At 42.3% G+C, this 20,460-nt stretch overlaps 1 protein-coding gene across 4 annotated transcripts in view; it reads right to left on the reverse strand.

Annotated features, from left to right (window-relative positions):
- The window catches only part of tbc1d30 (TBC1 domain family, member 30), a 90,453-nt gene that overhangs the window by 31,451 nt on the left and 38,542 nt on the right, over positions 1-20,460 (reverse strand). For all 4 annotated transcript variants that reach the window (XM_041215580.1, XM_041215579.1, XM_041215582.1 and 1 more), the window contains 3 exons: positions 17,218-17,386; positions 13,513-13,681; positions 5,635-5,740 (listed from right to left, as the gene is read on the reverse strand). In XM_041215580.1, coding sequence (XP_041071514.1) covers positions 5,635-5,740; positions 13,513-13,681; positions 17,218-17,386 — 444 coding nt within the window. The remainder of the gene's footprint in view (positions 1-5,634; positions 5,741-13,512; positions 13,682-17,217; positions 17,387-20,460) is intronic.

Here is a 20,460-nt window from a genome sequence, read left to right on the forward strand (position 1 = left end):
TCTCACCACCAGCCTGAGCAGTGAAAACTACGGGGCTTCATACCTTACGCCAGCCTTCGCCTCCATGGGAAAAATTGCAGTGGGGGTGCAAGGAGGCTATAATTGGCCACAAGGACCTCAATTGGCCCATGGGGTTGCAGACCACCTGACATCTCCCCTGGCCCAGGTAAAATTTCATCTGGGGCAGATGCCAGAATTGGCACCCATGGCATTGCCCCAATTTCATGCACACCCTCCACTTGCCAACCCATCCCAAGGGGCAGGGAGTAAAATTCAGCTAAAACCTTCTAGTAGAAGCTGCTGCAATCATAAGTAGCAGAAATCCTGTCTGGTTTTTGCCCTCTCAATATAGGATACTGGCCTGTTGAGATCAGCCATTTCAGGAAAAATAAGACATCATTCAATTCTAACCATCGAGTTGTTGAGGGAACTCTTTTTTAATCAAAGTTGTCTTTCTTAAAATTGTTATTCAATATTAACATTTTGGTGCACATTAAGCCAAACAGTTGAAAGCATGTAAGAATACAGCACTCCTATTTCAGGTGTCCAGCATGAACAACAAACATCCCATGTTACTGTGTAGCTGGCTGCAGAGTAAAGTTGGCTCTATTTAACTTCAATAATGCATCTCAAGTTCCAGCCTTGGAATAGCACTCTCTACTGCACCACTATGAAATTTTCCATTTATTACAAACACTGTACTAATGGTAACTTTATGAGACTGCGATTTTGTTGTTGTTGTTGTTGTTGTAGTACAATACTCACTAAAACTGGACTGAAACTGCCAAAATTCATTTCACAAAAGATTAGTATTGTCAAAACCAATACTAAAGGGTGCAATTTTATCCCATTAGTCTAGAGTAGATTCAACCCAGATTGTAAGAGCATAAGAAATAGGAGCAGAGTAAACTATCGACCCCTCACGCCCTCCATCTTTCATTATGAACATGGCTGATCGTCTGCCTCAACTCCATTTTTCTGCCTGCTCCCCATATCCCTTGATTCCTGAGAGATCAAAATTCTGTCTACCCGAACCTTGAATATACTCAATGATGGAGTATCTACAACCCTCTGCGATGGAGAATTCCAAAAATTCACAACCTTCTAAGTGAAGGCATTTCTCCTCATGTCAGTCCTAAATGATTGACCCCTTATCCTGAGGCTGTACCTTCATGTTCTAGATTCCCCAGCTAGGAGAAACAGCCTCTCACTGTCTATTTCAGAGAATAGGCCCAAATTACTTAGCCTCTCATTATTGGACCATGCTCTTATCCCAGGAACCATCCTAGTGAACATCTGCTATACCGCCTCCAATGCAAATCTATCATTCCTTAAGCATGGAAACTAAAACTGCACACAGTATTTCAGGTGTGGTCTCACCAAAGCCCTCTACAATTGTAATAAGACTTCTTTATTCTTGTACTGCAACCTCCATGCAATGAAGACCAAGATGTCATTTGTCTTCCTAATTGCTTGCTGTATTTGTTTGCTAACTTTGTGTTCTTTATATGAATACATTCAAGTCCCTCTGAACGTCTTTTAAAAGTTTCATGCCTTTTAAAAGATATTCTGCTTTTCTATTCTTACAATTAAAGTGAATAAACTCACACTTCTCCACATTATACTCTTTCTGCTACCTTGTTGTCCACTCACTTAGTCTGTTTCTATCATTTTTGCAGGCTCTTTGTATCCTCCTCATAGCTTATATTTCCACCTAGCTTTGTATCATCAGCAAACTTGGATACATTACCCTCGGTCTCTTAGTCCACGTCAATATAGATTGTAAATAGCTGAGGTCCAGCACCAATCCTTGCAGCACTCTACTAGTTACAGCCTGCCAACTTGAAAATGCTCCATTTCATTCCTACTTTCTGCTTCCTGTCCATTAAGCAATCTTCCATCCATGCTCCACAAGCTCTTATGTTACCTGTTAACCTTCAGAACAGCATTTTATTGAATACCTTTTGGAAATCCAAGTATACTACATCTACTAACTCCCCTTTATCTACCCTACTAGTTACATCCTCAAAGAACTTGTTACGCACAATTTCACTTTCATAAACCACGACAACTTTGTCTAATCATACTGATTTTCTAAGTGTATTGTTAAGACGTTGCTAATAATAGATTCCAGCATTTTCCCAACAACTGATATCAACCTAACTGGCCTGTTAATAGATAACAGCTAAGACCATAAGATGTAGGAGCAGAAGTAGGCCATTTGGCCCATCAAGTCTGTTCAGCCATTCAGCTGATCTGATAATTCTCAACTTCACTTTCCTGCCTTTTCCCCATAACCCTTGATTCCCTTACTGATTAAAAATCTGTCTATCTCAGCCTTGTATATATTTAACGACCCAGCCTCTACAGCCCTCTATGGTAAAGAATTCCACAGATTCACTACCCTCAGAGAGAAGAAATTCCGCCTCACCTCTGTCTTAAATGGGTGACCCTTTACTCTGAGATTATGCCCTTTGGTCCTAGGCTCTCCCACAAGCACTCTCAGCATCTACCCTGTCAAGCCCCCTAAGAATCTTATATTTTCAATAAGGGTGCTTCTCATTTTTCTAAACTCCAATGAGTACAGGCCCAACTACTCAACCTCCTAAGAAAATCTCTCCATACCTGGGATCAACCTAGTGAATCTTTTCTGGACTGCTTCCAATGCCAGTATATCTTTCTTTAGATAAGGGGATCAAAACTGTTGACAGTATTCTAGGTGTAGTCTAACTAGTGCTTTGTATAGTTTTAGCAAGAGTTCCCTATTTTTATACTCCATTCCCTTTGAAATAAAGGCCAACATTATATTTGCCTTCCCTATTACCTTCTGAACCTGTATGTTAGCTTTTTGGGATTCAAGCACGAGGACTCCCAAATCCCTCTATGCTGCTGCTTTCTGCAGTCTTTCTCCATTTAAATAATATTCAGCTCCTCTATTCTTCCTGCCAAAGTGCATAACCTCACATTTTCCCACATTATATTCCATCTGCCAAGTTCTTGCCCACTCACTTAATCTGTCTATATCACTCTGCAGACTCGTTGTGTCATCTACATCACTTGCCTTCCCACCTATTTCTGTGTCATCTGCAAACTTGATGTTAGTATATTCACTTCCCTCATCTAAGTCATTAATATATAGTGTAAATAATTGTGGCCCCAGCACTGATCCCTGTGGCACTCCACTTGCTACATGTTGCCATCCTGAAAATGCCCCTTATCCCAAATCTCTGTCTTCTATTAGTTAGACAATCTCCTATCCATGCTAATATAATACCCCCAACACCATGGGCTCTTATCTTATTAAGTAGCCTTATGTATGGTACCTTATCAAACACCTTTTGGAAATCCAAATATATTCCATCTACTAGTTCCCCTTTATCTATCCTGCTTGTTACCTCCTCAAAGAATTCTAATAAATTTGTTAGGCATGATTTCCCCTTCATGAAGCCATGTTGACTTTGCTTGATTATGTTATACATTTCTAAATGCTCTGCTATTACATCCTTTATAATAGACACTAACATTTTTCCAATGGTGGATGTTAAGCTAACTGACCTATAGTTACTTGTGTTTTGTCTCCCTCCTTTTTTGAATAAGGATGTTACATTGGCAGTTTTCCAACCTTCTGGGACTTTTCCAGAATCCAAGGATTCTTGAAAGATTACTATCAGTGCATCCACCATCTGTGTAGCTACTTCCTTTAACATCCTAAGATGCAATCCATCAGGTCCTCCCCTCATCCCCTTTTGCCCCTTGATTATTTTTGGAATGCTATTAGTGTCTTTTACCGTGAAGTCTGATGCAAAGTATTTATTCAACTCCTCTGCCATTTCCTGGTTCCCCATTATTATTCCCCCAGCCTCGTTCACTTTAGCCTCCCTCTTCCTTTTTATATATTTAAGGAAGCTTTTACTGTCCGTTTTTATATTGCTTGCTAGTTTAACCTCAAAGTTTAGTTTCTCCCTCTTTATTATTTTTTTAGTCACCTTTTGTTGGTTTTTAGAACTTTCCCAATCCTCTGGTTTATCACTAACGTTTGCCACATTGTATGTTTTTCCTTTCCATTTGATACTATCCTTAAAATGCTTGATTAACCATGGTTGGTTTATCCCCTTCCTAGAATCCTTCTTCCTCACTGGGATATATCTTTGTTGTGAGTCATGAACTATTTTCTTAAATGTCTGCCATTGTCCATCAACCGTCTTTTCTGCTGAACTCCTTTCCCAGTCCACTCCAGCCATCTCTGCCCTCATTCCTTTGCAGTTACCCTTATTTAAGTTTAGCATGGTTGTTTCTGACTTAAGTTTCTCACTCTCAAACTGAATGCCAAATTCTACCATGTTATGTTCACTGTTTCCTAGAGGATCTTTTACTCTGAGATCATTTACTAAGCCTGCCTCATTACACATTACCAGATCTAAAATAGCCTGACCCCGATTGGATCCACAACATATTGTTCTAGAAAGCTGGCCTGAATACACACTATGAATTCTTGCCTGTTGCTACCTCTGCCTATTTGATTCTCCCAATCTACATGAAGATTAAAGTCACCCATGATTAATGTACTGCCTTTTTTCATGCCCTCATTATCTCCTGATTTATTCTCTGTTTTACAGTATAGCTAATGTTAGGCCTATAGACTACTCCCAGTGTCTTCTTCCCATTGTTATTTCTTACCTCCACCCATATGGATTCTACATCTTGCTTTCATACTTATTTCATCTCGTACTAACAAAGCTACCCCGCCACCCTTTCCTTCCTGCCTGTCCTTTCGAAAAGTCACACAATCCTGAATATTTTGTTCCCTGCTTTGATCTCCTTGTGCCGTTAATTAATTTATTTTGCTCTGAATACTACGTGCATTTAAGTAAAGAACCATTAATTTTGCCTTTTTCCCATTTTTCCCCCTTTGACCCTATTTGCTGCTTTATTTTTGTGTTGTACATACTGTCCCTTTCTGTCACATTCTGAGTATCATTACCTAAATAGCATCCTTGCAATGCTGCCATTTCCTTTTGCTTTGTAAGCTTACGTATCCCCTCTCCAGAACCCTCCCCCCAATCTATTTAGTTTAAAGCCATCTCTGTAGCCCTAGTTATTCTATTCGCCAGGACACCGATCCCAGCACGGTTCAAGTGAAGCCCGTCCCACTGGAGCAGCTTCCTTCTACCCCAGTACTGGTTCCAGCGCCCCATGAACTGAAACCCTTTCCTCCCACACCACTCTTTGAGCCACGCATTTAATTCCTTGACTTTATTTACTTTATGCCATAATAGATCTGATAATGATTCTGACAGATACTCTCCAGACTATTTTAAAATATTAGTAGCATAATAGCAATTTCTGTCTAAACATCCTGAAAGATGCCCACTTCTTGAAATCTCCTTTCGACGAACATCTAAAATTACACCACAGGGTTACAATCCTTCTGGGTGGCTAAGCATATGCAAATATATTCGTGAAGATTTTCTTTGTTTGGTACTTTCAGAGAAATAGTCAACATGCTCCTTTGGAAAATATCTACAGTTTCTGTAAAAACTGCAAACATAGGAAATTTTCATGAAAGCTTTATAATGTTGCTATAAATTATGACCGAAGGAATTCTCCTGCAAAAATAGGAGCAAAATTACTGACCTGCATCAGCTCATTACAATCAATCAGGCTATCCTCCAGCATCTCTTGAGTCAATTTTCCCATGGTGCTGTAGAATTCGTCTGCACTTTGGCAGCTTTCGATTCTTCTGTTAAAATAAAAATATATGTCCTTTGTCATTATCATTACTGTAAAAAAGATCTGATTATTTTTCCAAGGGATACATTCAGGTCGTTTCCACGTGGACAATGTACTGCCAATGTCAGCCCGGCGTGAATAGCATCAAGTGGATGTCTTAGTGATGCAGACAGATCATAAAGAGTTTACGGAGGGATTCAAATAGGCTAGGTGAGTGGAAAAAAGTTTGGCAGATGGAGTATAATGTGGGAAACTGTCCATTTTGGCCAGAAGAATAGAAAAGCTGTATATTATTTGAATGGAGAGAGATTGCAGAATTCTACGGTACTGAGTGATTTGGCTGTCCCGGTACATGAATCACAAGTTGGAATGCAGATACAGCAAGTGATTAGGAAGGCAAATGGAACATTGTCATTTATAAAAGTAGGGAATCTTCGTTACAGTTACAGTTTGGTGAGACAACATCTGGAGCTCTGTGTACAGTTTTGGTGTCCTTACGTAAGAAAGGATAATTGCATTAGAAGTAGTTCAGAGAAGGTTCACTCGACTAATTCCTGGGACGAAGGGTTATCCTATGAGAAAAGGTTGAGCAAGTTGGGCCTATACTCACTGGAGTTTAGAAGAATGAGAGGTGATCTTATTGAATCATATAAGATCCTGAGGGGCTTGACAGGGTGGATGCTGAAATGATGTTTTCCCTTGTGGGGGAGTCTAGGACCAGAGATCACAGTTTAAAAAATTAGGAGACTCCCATTTAAGACTAAGACAAGGAGGTTTTTTTTAAAGAGTCTGTGGAATTCTCTTTCCCAGACAGCAGTGGAGGCTGGGTCATCCAGTATGTTCAAGGACAAGTTAGATAAGATTATTGATCAGCAACGGAGTCAAATGTTATGCGGGCTAGACAAGAAGGTGGCCACAATTAGACCAGTCATCATCTTATCGAATGGCAGAGCTGGATAGAGGGGCCGAATAGCCTACTTCTGCTCTTAATTCTTATGTTCTTGTATATTCTTGTGTTCTTGTGGGTGGAAAACCAGCAGGCAGGGATTGGGATTTGTAGAAGCTACAGCAATTCACGCAGTCATCCATTTTTGCCCTTAGTCAAAAAACAAGCTGGAGGGCAATGAAAGGAAAATGATGTACTAACAAATACTGAAATCTTAATACATTTATTCATCAAAACGATATGAAAAAAAATCATAGAATATTGAGAACATCCCTGACTTGATTCCTTTAATATAAACATTTAGTAATTTACCTTAACTCCTGACTAAGATCATCTGAAGGGGATTTACCCTTTTAATGAAATATTATAGATCCCTACTGTACCAATTGGCCAGGTTAGAACAGAAAACATATGAATTTTCAGGGCTATGGATAAAGAGCTGGAGAGTGTGAATAATTGGCCAGCTCTTTCAAAGAGCTGGCACAGGTGGGATAGACTGAATGGCCTTCATGCAAATGGATTGTTAAACTTAATCAATACTTTGTTTTCAAGAATTCAGTGGCTGTGACAATATTTGAATTGTACACTGAAGAGAATTATTTACTTTTATTAACACTTATGACCCTCCCTCAACTGGTTAATCAGTACTCCTCATTGTTGATAACCACTTGGAAGAAGCAGTGAGGAGCAGAAGGGCACAAAATGCACTCTTGATGAGGGTCTTCAATGCCCATCACCAAGAGTGACTCAATAGAACCAGTACTGACCGAACAGACCAAGCCTAAAGGACACACCCACCAGACTGGGCCTGCAACAGGTAGTGGGAGAACTGACAAGAGGTGAATGATCCATCTTGGACTCTGCCTAAGATCCCCAGCATCAAAGATGCCAGTCTTCAGCCAATTCAATTCATTCCACATGATATTAAGAAAAGGTTGAAGGTACTGATTACAGCAAAGACCAAAATCCTGACTGTAGTACTGAAGATTTGTGCTCCAGAACTAGCTGCACATTTAACCAAGCTGTTCTAGTGCAGCTACAACACTGACATCTACCTGACAATGTGGAAAATTGCCCAGGTATGTGCTGTCCACAAAAAGCAGGACAAATCCAGTCCAGTCAATTATGACCCCATCAGTCCAATCTCAATCATCAGCAGTCTATGTCTGTATGCAGCAAAACCTGGACAACATTAAGATCTGAACTGATAAGTGACAAGTAACACTCACGCCACACAAGTAGCAGGCAGATCATCTCCAACAATAGGGAATCTAATCATCTACTCTTGACATGCAACGGCATTACCACCTTTAAATCCAACACCATCAACAACCTGCGGTTTACATTGATCAGAAAATTAATTGTACCAGGCATATAAATACTGTGGCGGTGAAAGCAGGTCAGAGGCTGGGAATTCTGTGACAAATAACTCACCTGCTGACTCCCCAAAGCCTGTCCAACATCTACAAGGCACAGTTCAGCAGTGTGATGGAATATTCTCCACTGTGGGTGGACCTACACCAAATGATCTGCAGTTCAACGAGGTGGCTCACCACCACCTTCTCAAGAGAAGTTATGGATGGGCAATAAATGCTGGCTTTACCAGCCCACTCACATCCCACAAATGAATAAGAGAAATTAAATTGTTTCCAATTATTGCGAGAAATGCTTAGAAGTGCTACTGATGATGTCAATAATATTTGAATGTATTACAAAACAAAAATGGCACTTTTCTGCTTTTGAACACTGGATCTTAGCACTCAAGACAATCTAATTTCAATGGTCTCCCTGTGTATTCTGGCCCATCGCCTGCTTGTGAACCAAGAAGAATGGCCACATCTAGCACTGGCAATTAGGAGATATGTTTCCTTCACAGTCACTGGAAATTACTAATAATATTAAGAGAGACAAAAACACTTAAGAATCCTGCCTACATGACGGACAAGGGCATTCTACCTCTCCTTTTTCATGCACCTAACTTCTGTTACTAGTGGTTTGATAAATTTTCATTCTAAGATTTTTTTTTACTCATGTTGCTCGTACTCTTAAATGTCTCAATATGTCATCATTGCACTGGCACATTAGGAATTGGAACATACTGCCAGTGGGCAAAGTAATCCTGGTATTTTGACAAATATTTACAGCATTTGCGTGTTTCAAATAGCAATTGTTAAAGCTCAATGATAATTTTTGTGAATGGAAACTGATAAGCAAATGTAGATTAAAAAGAAAGAAATGAGGAAAAGATAGTGACAAACTTAATATAATTGTACTTATATACTCTCCAATATAATTGTACTTTTATACTCTCCAAGTTTCACTTAGCTTGAATCTAGGTTATTGTAATGATGAGTAGCTGCACTGTGTAATCTCTTCCCTGTATAATATTCCTCTCATCAGAAACTTGAAATTTGTAGAATAACCGTTTGTCAGTATTCTAGGTAAATGACTAAAATTATAAATAGATTATAATTATTTTTTTTCTGAGACTGAAAGCCAGTGCAGATTTAATTTATTGGACATTATCGATATACTTAATTTACAATATAAATGATATTTCCTATAATTGCATGGGATTTTTAATCAAAATATGTCATAGTTAAGAGGTTTTCAAAAAATGTTTTTTTTTCCTTACTTTGATCCATGTTAAACAAATAAGAGTCAATAGCCTAGCAAGATATGCCTCCATCTGTTGACAGAAGTAAAGGGGAAATGAGCAGGGCTGCCTCATTTCCTTGCAATTGTTTTCTCTTTAGCCCAAGACCTAGAAATTAAACAGCTGCTACTTTAGTCAGCCCTCACATTAAAAACAAAGGATGGAATGGATATTTCTCTAATGTTATCGCTAGCTTCAGTTAAAAAAACAACCCAACTCTGCCATATACAGTCCAAAAAAAACCAACACAAATTGACTTCCACAGATGCAGCCTGAACTGCTGTGTATTCCCAGGATTTTTTGTTTTTATTTCAGATTTCTAACATCCGCAGTATTTTGCTTTTGCTACACAAATTGAAAGTTGACAACAGTGGAGTGTTTTTTTTAATCCTAAGAGGTTGGAAGGTCACAATAACCTTCCTATTGCTGTTTCAAGTCAGATTAAAGTAGATCAGTAGAATTTACATTTGTCATCCATGCCATGTTGGTTTAAATTTGCTCAGCCAAGTCTTACTTCCTGGTACAGCATTTTAAAAAAATTATTTTACAGGATGTGGGTATCTCTGGGGAGGTGAGACTTCTTCTCTAGTTGCCCTTGAGGAGGTGGTGGTGAGCTGCCTTCTTGAACTGCTGTAGTCCATGTGGTGTAGGTGCACCACAGTGCTTTAGCGAGGGAATTCTAGATTTTGACCAGCGACAATGAAGGAACAGCGATATAGTTCTTAGAGAGGATGTTGAGTTGGCTGAAGGGAACCTGCAGGTGGTGGTGTTCCCATGCATCTGCAGCACTTGTCCTTCTAGATGTTGGAGGTCATGGGTTTGGAAGGTGCTGTCAAAGGAACCTTGGTGGGTTGTTGTAGTGCATCTTGTAGATGGTACACACTGCTGCCACTGTTTGTCGGTGGTGGAGAGAGTGGATGTTGAATGTGGATGTGGTGCGAGTCAAGTGGGCTGCTTTGTCCTGGATGGTGTTGAGTTTCTTGAGTGTTGTTGGAGCTGTACTCATTCAGGTATTCCATCACACTCCTGACCTGTGCCTTGTAGATGGTTGACAGGCTTTGGGGAGTCAGGAGATGAGTTGCTAAACACAGAATTCCCAGCCTCTGACATACTGTTGTAGCCACAGTGTTTATGTGGCTGGTCCAGTTCAGTTTCTGGTCAATGGTAACCCCCAGGATGTTGATAGTAGGGGTTTCAACAATGGTAATGCCATTGAATGTCAAGAAGAGATAGTTCGATTCTCTTATTGGAGACAGTCATTCCCTGGTACTTGTGTGGCATGAATGTTACATAACACTTATCAGCCCAAGCCTGGATATCATCCATGTCTTGCTGCATTTGGACATGGACTGCTTCAGTTTCTGAGGAATCGCAAATGGTGCTGAATATTGTGCAATCATCAGCGAACACCCCCAATTCTGACCTTATGTTGGAAAGAAGGGCATTAATGAAGCAGGTGAAGATCGTTAGGCCTAGGACACAACCCTGAGGAACCCTGCCGTGATTTCCTGGAACTGAGATGACTGACCTCCAACAATCACAACATCTTCCTTTGTGCGAATTATGACTCCAACCAGTGGAGAGTTTTCCCCCGATTCCCCTTGACTCCAGTTTTGCTAGGGCTCCTTGATGGCATACTCGGTCAAATGCTGCCTTCATGTCAAGGGTAGTTACTCTCATCTCACCTCTGGAGTTAAGCTCTTTGCCCAAGTTTGGACCAAGGCTGTAATGAGGTCAGCAGCTCAGTGGCCTTGGCGAAACCCAAACTGAGCGTCAGTGAGCAGGTTATTGCTGAGAATGCGCCGCTTGATAGCACTGTCAATGACACTTTTCATCACTTTGCTGATGATCAAGAGTAGATTGATGGGGCGGTATTTGTCCGGGTTGGTTTTGTTCTGCTTCTTCTGGACAGGACAGACCTGGGTAAATTTCCACGTTGCTGGGTATTGTAGCTGTAGTGTTGCAGTGTTTTAGCTGTACTCAAACAGCTTGGCTAGGGGAGCAGCAAGTTCTGGAGCACAAGTCTTCGGTACTATTGCTAGAATATTGTCAGGGCCCATAGCCTTTGCAGTATCCAATGCCCTCAGCTGTTTCTTGATATCACATGGAGTGAATCGAATTGGCTGAAAACTGGCATGTGTGATGCAGGGGACCTCAGGAGGAGGCCAGGTTGGATCATCCACTCGGCACTTCTGGCTGAAGATTGTAGCAAATGCTTCAGCATTGTCTTTTGCACTAATGTGCTAGGCTCTGCTATAATTTAGGATGGGGATATTTGTGGAGTCTCCTCCTCCAGCTAGTTTAATTGTCCACGACTATTCAGAAATGGATGTGGCAGAGCTGTAGAGCTTAGATTTGATCTGCTGGTTGTGGGATTGCTTAGCTCTGTCTATCACATGCTGCTTTTGCTGTTTGGCACGCAAGTAGTCCTGTGTGGTAGCTTCACCAGGTTGACACTGCATTTTTAGGTATGCCTGGTGCTTCTACTGGCATGCCCTCCTACACTCTTCATTGATCCAGAGTTGATCCCTTGTCTTGGTGGTAATGGTAGATAGGGCATAAGCTGGGCAATGAGGTTACAGATTGTGCTTGCATACAATTCTGCTGCTGATGGCCCACAACACCTCATAGGTGCCCAGTTTTGAGTTGCTAGATCTGTTTGAAATCTACCCCATTTGACATGGTGGTAGTGCCACACAACAAGATGGAAGTTATCCTCAATGTGAAGACGGGACTTCGTCTCCACAAGGACTGCGCAGTGGTCACTCCTACTAATGTAGTCATGGACTGATGCATCTGCGACAGGTAGATTAGTGAGGACAAGTTCAAGCAGGTTTTACCTCTTGTTTGTTCCCTCACCACCTGCCGCAGACCCAGTCTAGCGACTATATACTTCAGGGCCAGCTTGTCAATATTGGTGGTACTGAGCCACTCTTGATGATGGACATTGAAGTGCCCCATTTAGAGTACATTCTGTGCCCTAGCCACCCTTAGTGTTTCCGCCAAGTGGTGTTCAACATGGAGGAGTACTGATTCATCAGCTAAGGGGGGTTGGGAGTTGTAGAGGGGGGTGGGGGGGAGTGCGGTGGGGTGGTAGGTGGTAACCATTAGGTGGTTTCCTTGCCCATGTTTGACATGATGCCATGAGACTTCATGGGGTCCACGGTCAATATTGAGAACTTCCAGCGCAACTCCCTCCTGACAGTATACCGCTGTGCCACCACCTCTGCTGAGTCTGCCCTGTTGGTGGGACAGAACATACCCAGGGATGGTGATGGTGGTGTCTGGGACATAGTTATATTCACAGTATCATACCATACAGACAATTTGGGCTGTTACTTGACTAGTCTGTGGGACAGCTCTCCTAATTTTGGCACTAGCCCCCAGATGCTGGTAAGGAGGACTTTGCTGGGTCGAAAGGGCTGGGTTTGCCGTTGTCATTTCCAGTGCCTAGGTCAATGCTGGGTGATCCGTCCAATTTCATTCCTTTTTGTAGATTTTGTAGCGGTTTGATATGACTGAGTGACTCGCCGGGCCATTTCAGAAGGCATTTTAAGTGTCAACCACATTGATATGGGTCTGGAGTCACATGTAGGCCAGATCAGGTAAGGATGGCAGATTTCCTTCGCTAAAGGGCATCAGTGAACCAGCTGGGTTTTTACAACAATCATCAACGGTTTTGTGGCCACCATTACTGAGGCGAGCTTTTTAATTCCAGCTTCATTAATTGAATTTTAAATTCCATCAGCTGCTGTGGTGTGATTTGAACCCGTGTCCCCAGAGCATTAGCCTGGGCCTCTGGATTACTAGTTTGGTGACATTTCGACTATGCCGCCTCCTCCCGCTATTTAGTTTTTTTAGCTGAATCAAAAAATGGTTGCATGTGAGATAAAATACACAACTTGAGAGAGGACAGAGGGGAAAATAGATGTTTCTTTGGGAGGCAGGGAGGGAGATTGCAGAGGGGTAAATGGATGTCTCTATGTTTGGGAAGTTGCAAAAGGGGGAAATGGGAGTTTTTATGTGGGGGAAGATGCAAAAGGGGGAAAAGGGGGAGGAAGAGAGGTTGGAAGGGGAAAATAATTTTCCCCACAAATCTTAAATTTAGTACATCTTTCTTCCACTCTACCCAGAATAAATAAAAGCAAAATCACAGAATTGATTGTAGTTTATAACTTACTCTCCAAGTTTCGCCCAGATTGCCAGGGCTACTCGTAGGATCACCTCAGATCCTTCAAAGAACACAGAGTCCCAGATTCGTAGCACAGTGTGATTAGGAAGGCATGTAGCAAACAAAGTTAGGAACCACTGCATGGTGAACACATTGGTCAGGGGAGGCTCATAACTACCTGCCAAAAAAAGTATTATGGTTTGAACAGGTAAAATATACGTATTATCACAGTTAAGACAAAATTTAATATTCTCAAATTAAGAGTTGACCATAAGACATAGGAGGAGAAGTAGGCCATTCAGCCCATCGAGTCTGCTCCGCCATTAAATGAGATCATGGCTGATCTGATAATCCTCAACTCCACTTTCCTGCCTTCTCCCCATAACCCTCGATTCCCTTACTGATTAAAAATCTGTCTATCTCAACCTTGAATATACTTAATGACCCAGCCTCTACAGCCCTCTGCGGTAAAGAATTCCACAGATTCACTACCCTTGGAGAGAAGAAATTCCTCCTCATCTCTGTTTTAAATGGTTGCCCTCTTACTCTGAGATTATGCCCTCTGATCCTAGATTCTCCTACAAGGGAAACAACCTCTCAGCATCTATCCTGTCAAGACCCATAAGAATCTTAAATGTTTCAATTACGTTGCCTCTCATTCTTCTAAATTCCAATGAGCACAGGCCCAATCTACTCAACCTCACCTCATAAGAAAAAACCTCCATACCCGGGATCAACCTAGTGAAGCTTCTCTGGACTTCCTCCAATGCCAGTATATTTCCCCTTAGATAAGGGGACCAAAATTGTTCACAGTATTCGAGGAGTGGTCTAACTAGTGCCCTTGCATAGTTTCAACAAGACTTCCCTATTTTTATACTCCATTCCCTTTGAAATAAAGTCCAACATTACATTTGCCTTTTTGGGATTCATGCACAAGGATTTGGGATTTCATCCCAAATCCCTCTGTGCTGCAGCTTTCTGCAGACTTTCTCCATTTAAATAATATTCAGCTCCTCTTTTCTTCCTGCCAAAGTGCATAACCTCACATTTTCCCACATTAAATTCCATCTGCCAAGTTTTTGCCCACTCACTTAACCTGTCTATATCCCTCTGTAGACTCATTTTGTTATCCTCACCACTTGCCTTTCCACCTATTTTTGTGTCATATATATTATTAATAATTGAGGCCCCAGCACTGATCCCTCTGGCACTTCATTTGTTACAGGTTGCCATCCCAAAAATGCCTCCCTTATCCCAACTCTCTGTCTTCTATTAGTTAGCCAATCCCCTATCCTACCCCCAACACCATGGGCTCTTATTAAGTAGCCTTATGTGCAGTAATTTATCGAACACCTTTTGGAAATATATTACATCCACTGGTTCCCCTTATTTATCCTGTTTGTTACCTCCTCAAAAAATTATAATAAATTTGTTAGGCATGATTTCACCTTCATGAAGCCATGCTGACTCTGCTTGATTAGATTATGCATTTCTAAACGCTCTGCTATTACATCCTTTATAATAGACTCTAATAGTTTCCCAATGACAGATGTTAAGCTAACTGGCCTATAGTTACCTGTTTTTTGTCTCCCTCCTATTTTGAATAAGGGTGTTACATTGGCTGTTATCCAATCCTCAAGGACTTTTCCAGAATCTCAGGATTCTTGGAAGATTACTACCAATGCATCCAAAATCTCTGTAGCTACTTCCTTTAATATCCTAGGATGCAACCCATCAGGTCCAGGGGACTTATTGGCATTTAGCCCCATTAGTTTCCCAAATACTTTTTCTCTCGTGAAAGTTATTGTATTTATTTCTTCCCCTCCCATTTTTGCACCTTGATTATTTAGTATTTTTGAAATGCTATTAGTGTCTTCTACCGTGAAGACTGATGCAAAGTATTTACTCAACTCCTCTGCCATTTCCCGGTTCCCCATTATTATGAAAGGTGAATAGCTTTCTGTTTGCTAAGGCAATAACACTTGGAAACTTTTTTTAAATTTAAGAGGTCAAAATATTGTCTATACATTTCTTGACAGTAGAAATAAAATCTTAAATAACTTCAGGAATCTAAAATTATCTTTAAAAAATGCCTAACAAGTATCACTTGAAATAATTTTATTAAAAAATTACAATTATGAAAATTTTTTCTGAATTTTGGTTTTTTAAAACAAGTACATACTGATAGTTATGGAATTGAAGTGCTGAATATCAGCAGAAAAACTCCCATTAATCAGAATATGTTTCAATTTCCTCATATCATTAGCATAGTAACCGCTCCAACTCTGTCCTTACTGGGCTGGATTTTATGGCTAAAAACCAGGTGGGCTGCCCCCCCGCCCCCCACCCCAACCCACCGATGTCAGGTTGGAAATCTGACCTCATCCCGCCAGTCTCTAATAATACAGAAGGTGACCGGGTGCTGAAATCGGAAGCCCACCATGCTTTTGGAAAAAACAATCATCAACTAATGAGCTTACTAAAAAGTTAGATAGAATCTAACTATCACCCCTTGACATTACCACCGCTGAAGCAGTCCAAATGCTGCAAGACCTGGACATTGTCCAGGCTTGGGCTGCCAAGTGGCAATTAACATTTGCGCCACACCAAGTGTCAGGCAATGACCATCTCCAACAAGAGAGAATCCGACTATCGCCCCTTGATGTTCAATGGCATTACCATCACTGAATCTCCCACTATCAACATCCTGGAGGTTACCATTGACCAGAAACTGAACCAGACTAGTCATAAAAATACATGGCTACAAGAGCAGGTCAGAGGCTAAGAATCCTGCAGCAAGTAACTCACCTCCTGACTCCCCAAAGCCTGTCCATCTACACAGAACAAATCAGGAGTGTGATGGAATACTCTCCATTTGCCTGGATGAGTGCAGCTCTCACAACACTCATGAAGCTTGACACCATCCAGCACAAAGCAGCCCACTTGAATGGCACCCCATCCACCATCTTAAACATTCACTCCCTCCACCACCATGCACAGTGGCAGCAGTGTGTACCATCTACAAGATGCACTGCAGGAATTCACCAAAGGTCCTTAGACACCACCTTCCAAACCCACAACCACTACCATCTAGAGGGACAAGGGCAGCAGATTAGATGGGACACCACCACCTGGAAGTTTCCCTCTGAGTCACTCACCATCCTGACTTGGAAATATATCGCCGTTCCTTTATTGTCGCTGGGTCAGAATCTTGGAATTCCCTCCCTAAAAGCACTGTGGGTGTACCTACACCACATGGACAGCAGCGGTTCAAGAAGGCAGCTCACCACCACCTTCGAGGCCAATTAGGCATGGGCAATAAATGCTGGCCTAGCCAGCGATACCCACATCCCATGAATTAATTTAAAAAACCCATTTGACTGCAATTTCTTGTCGCCGGCTCCATTTTTTTGCTAATCGCACAGGAAAAGCATTGGGAGTGAGTTACACCAGGTATGAGGAGTTGGCACAAGGGTGGATGAAAAGGCCTACAAATGGGACCATGGCTGTATGTAGCAGCTGAGTCTGCTACTGAAGGTGGCAGTGTTTGGTTGTTAGTAGACTTCATTTGTTCTATGTATATCAGCACATCCCATGGGTGATTTTCTTATTTCAACATAAAGTCCTTTCTTGAAATGTGGGTGTGAGAAACAAGAAGAATCAAACACAACAGAGAGAGAAAGCCTGCCCATGAAGAAACTGAAAGAAATTTACCTGCACTTTCCTTGTTGGCACCTTTTTGGAGATTATCAAGGTATTGCGAAAGCTCAGGCAGTTTTATCCGCAGAAGATCTCGAAAGACAGCCATATCCACTGATAATGCACGTAGATTATTGGCAAAATAACTCTCAGGAAGTACTTTGTCAATCAAGTAAATCATTACCTACATATTAAAGAAAGACAAAGGAAAGCAGGTATTAGACTATGAAATCCACATAAGAAAGCAACGTTTAGGGAAGGAATTCTCTGTTCCCACCCATGACGGGAACTGTGGTGGGCAGGGGCACTAAATTTGGCATGATGGAAAAAGTCAGTTTCCTGCCAGCAGCAAATTAGTTTGGAATTTTGTTCTCCCGACTTTGATGGTGGGTTAAAGGCGGCTCAAGTTTCCTGCTGATCCATGTCAGGAATCAAATTTGCATCTCAGGGATGCTCATTAAAAGGCCAACTCACCGGAATTACGTTAGCCCCTTCAAATTAAGTGATGCACCCCACCCCTCCCCCCCACCCCGAGCGGATAATTAGAAGTCTGTTTCTCAACTGCATATAAGTGGCACACACCTGACGACCTTCTTTGCCTACCTTTAAGAGCGTTGCTGCAAGATATTTGGTGCCTGTATCACAAACTGTGCCAAGGTTGGGCACAGGGGATGCCAAACCAGCTGGGAAGCAGGGGAGACAGACTGGGGTAAGGCCTCCCTGGGCAGTGACAGCTGTGCACAGTATGGTGTGCAGGGTGTGGTCAGTCACATTAGGCATTTGGTCCTGGGGATTCAAGTCATGGGATTGTGAGGCAGAAGGCACAGTAACGTTCAGGGGTGGCATCTGGATCCTGTAAGTAGGATCCAGAATGTGATGGGGGTTATTGGGTGGTCTTATGGAAGGGATCCTGAAATGTCAGGGTGCACGTGGCCTCGAGAACGGGAGGGAACAGGTCAACAAAGGGCATGGGGCATCAACATTAAGGGGTTTGGGGCGAGAACAGGAATATCCACATGGATTATGATGGGGTCAAGGGTAACCAGGGGGAGACTGGATAGTGATAGGAGGAAGGGGAATTAGGAGACAGTGAGTATGGAGGATGGGAGGAACTTGGTGGGTGATGGGGGGAGGTTGGGAGCTCGTCTCCCAGACAAAGGTCAGCAGCACCATTTTCAATCTCAGCTAACAATGATTTGAAAAACAATCTAGAAAAAAGAAATCTATCGGGGAGGGGTGTCTGTGCATGTGGGAAGATTCAGCACAGGAATTTTTAGCTGATTGAAGGGGCACCATATAAATGTCCTGCTCAAACCATGAACAGCATGGATCAGCTAAGTGCTGTCTTAAGGGTCTCATGCACAATGAATGAGCTCAGCTTCTTTACTAATGGTGTGCATTCAGGCAAGAATCTATTATGTTTAGATGCTGTGATGCATGTGGTCTTAATTGGTATCTGATACTTACAGAGGGATGTCAGAATGGATGTAGGATCAAAAAATCAAGGGCCACATCTGCTGCACTGAGGTAGCATGGGCCTTACAAGCCTCCATGTTCCTAGTGCACTGGTCATGGTAATCAAGACACTATGCTTGCAGTAATGACAAAAGTGCAAGGATTGGATATAGATACTTATTGTAAGGGCCACTGGAGGACAACCAACACAAGGCTGACTGTGGCTCCTAGGATTTGGGTCTTCTGATAAAAACAAAAAAACTGCGGATGCTGGAAATCCAAAACAAAAACAGAATTACCTGGAAAAACTCAGCAGGTCTGGCAGCATCGGCGGAGAAGAAAAGAGTTGACGTTTCAAGTCCTCATGACCCTTCGACAGAACTTGAGTTCACTGCCTTGTATATGGAGGGAACTATCATTGATTGCTGAGTTGTACCTGTTCACAGATGCAAGGAGGAGTGGAGAATGCAGACTGCAGCAACGCTGCCTTCTTGAGGACTTTGATTAGAGTGAGAAGGAGGGGGGCCTGTTACCAATTCGCACAGCTCAGGGAAGACCATCGAGGTGGGAAACAGCCAGCAGGACCTCAAGATATCCCAGATGCTGATGAGGAGGGGCCAAATCCAAAAAGGCATCTGGCACAACCAAGGGTCTACAGAAGACGCAGCTCATACATGGAGATGAGTGACAGATAGTGCCACAGGCAACTTCGCTTGTCTAGGGGTGTGGTAGCTCGTATCTGCCACATTCACCATGAGGAACTCATGCCACATGGACATGGAGGGCATCCAATGCTGGTTGCTGTGAAAGTTACCATAACACTGAACTTTTTGCCTACAGATCCTTCCAGGGTTCCACTGGGAACCTTTGCGGAATCTCACATTCGGCGATACATAAATGCATAAGGAAGGTGATATACGCCCTTTTCAGTAAAGCTCACCATTATGTGCAGTTCCGCATGGATGAAGCAAGCCAGAGCTGTGGAACTCGCTGCAATCTCAGGCTTCCAGCAAATGAAGGGTGCCATTGAAACAGTGGCCCTGAGAGCTCCCTGACAGTAGCCTGTGAGATTCATTAATAGAAAAGGATTTCATTCTAAATGTTCAGCTAATTTGTGATCACAGAAAGCAGATCCAGGATGTTTATGCTAGGTACCCAGAGAGCTCACATTTCTAGTCACTCTCAGGTGCCAGAGATATTTGAGGGAGCACAGCGCTTAGAGGGTTGGCTCCTCGGTGATAAGGGGTAGCCCCAGAAAACATAGCTAATGACACCCAGTCATCGGCAGGGTGCATCTGAGGAGAGATACAACACTGAACATTCAGCCACAAGTTCCTTAATGGAGCAGACTATTAGCCTCTTAAAGATGCATTTCAGATGTTTGGACTGGTCAGGCGGGGTTCTCAGATACTCATCACAGAGAATGCCCTGCATTATCGTTGTTAGCTGCGCCCTGCACAACCAAGTGCTACAAAAGGAGGTTGTGTTTCCACAGGGAAACATGAAGGAGCTAAATGTCATCTTGGATGAGGCGGACTTGGAAGGAGATGAATCTGAAGAGGGTGAGGATTCAGACAAGACACATGAGGATGTCATTGCACGGGTACGATGTGACAGATGTGCCTGTGACAACCTCATAGCTGCAAGATTTCAAGAGGAATAAGGTGAAAACAAGTTTTCATGATTGCAGTTCTCTTCATGTTTTGATGTAGGGGACACAACAAGACCTTCGTTGTCATCTTCAACATATTGCTAAAGGCCATTATTCTCTCAATGATCATGGAGGAAGCATAAGTCACCTTC

This window comes from Carcharodon carcharias, chromosome 21 (assembly GCF_017639515.1).
Source record: "Carcharodon carcharias isolate sCarCar2 chromosome 21, sCarCar2.pri, whole genome shotgun sequence".
In the NCBI taxonomy this organism is placed as follows: domain Eukaryota; kingdom Metazoa; phylum Chordata; class Chondrichthyes; order Lamniformes; family Lamnidae; genus Carcharodon; species Carcharodon carcharias.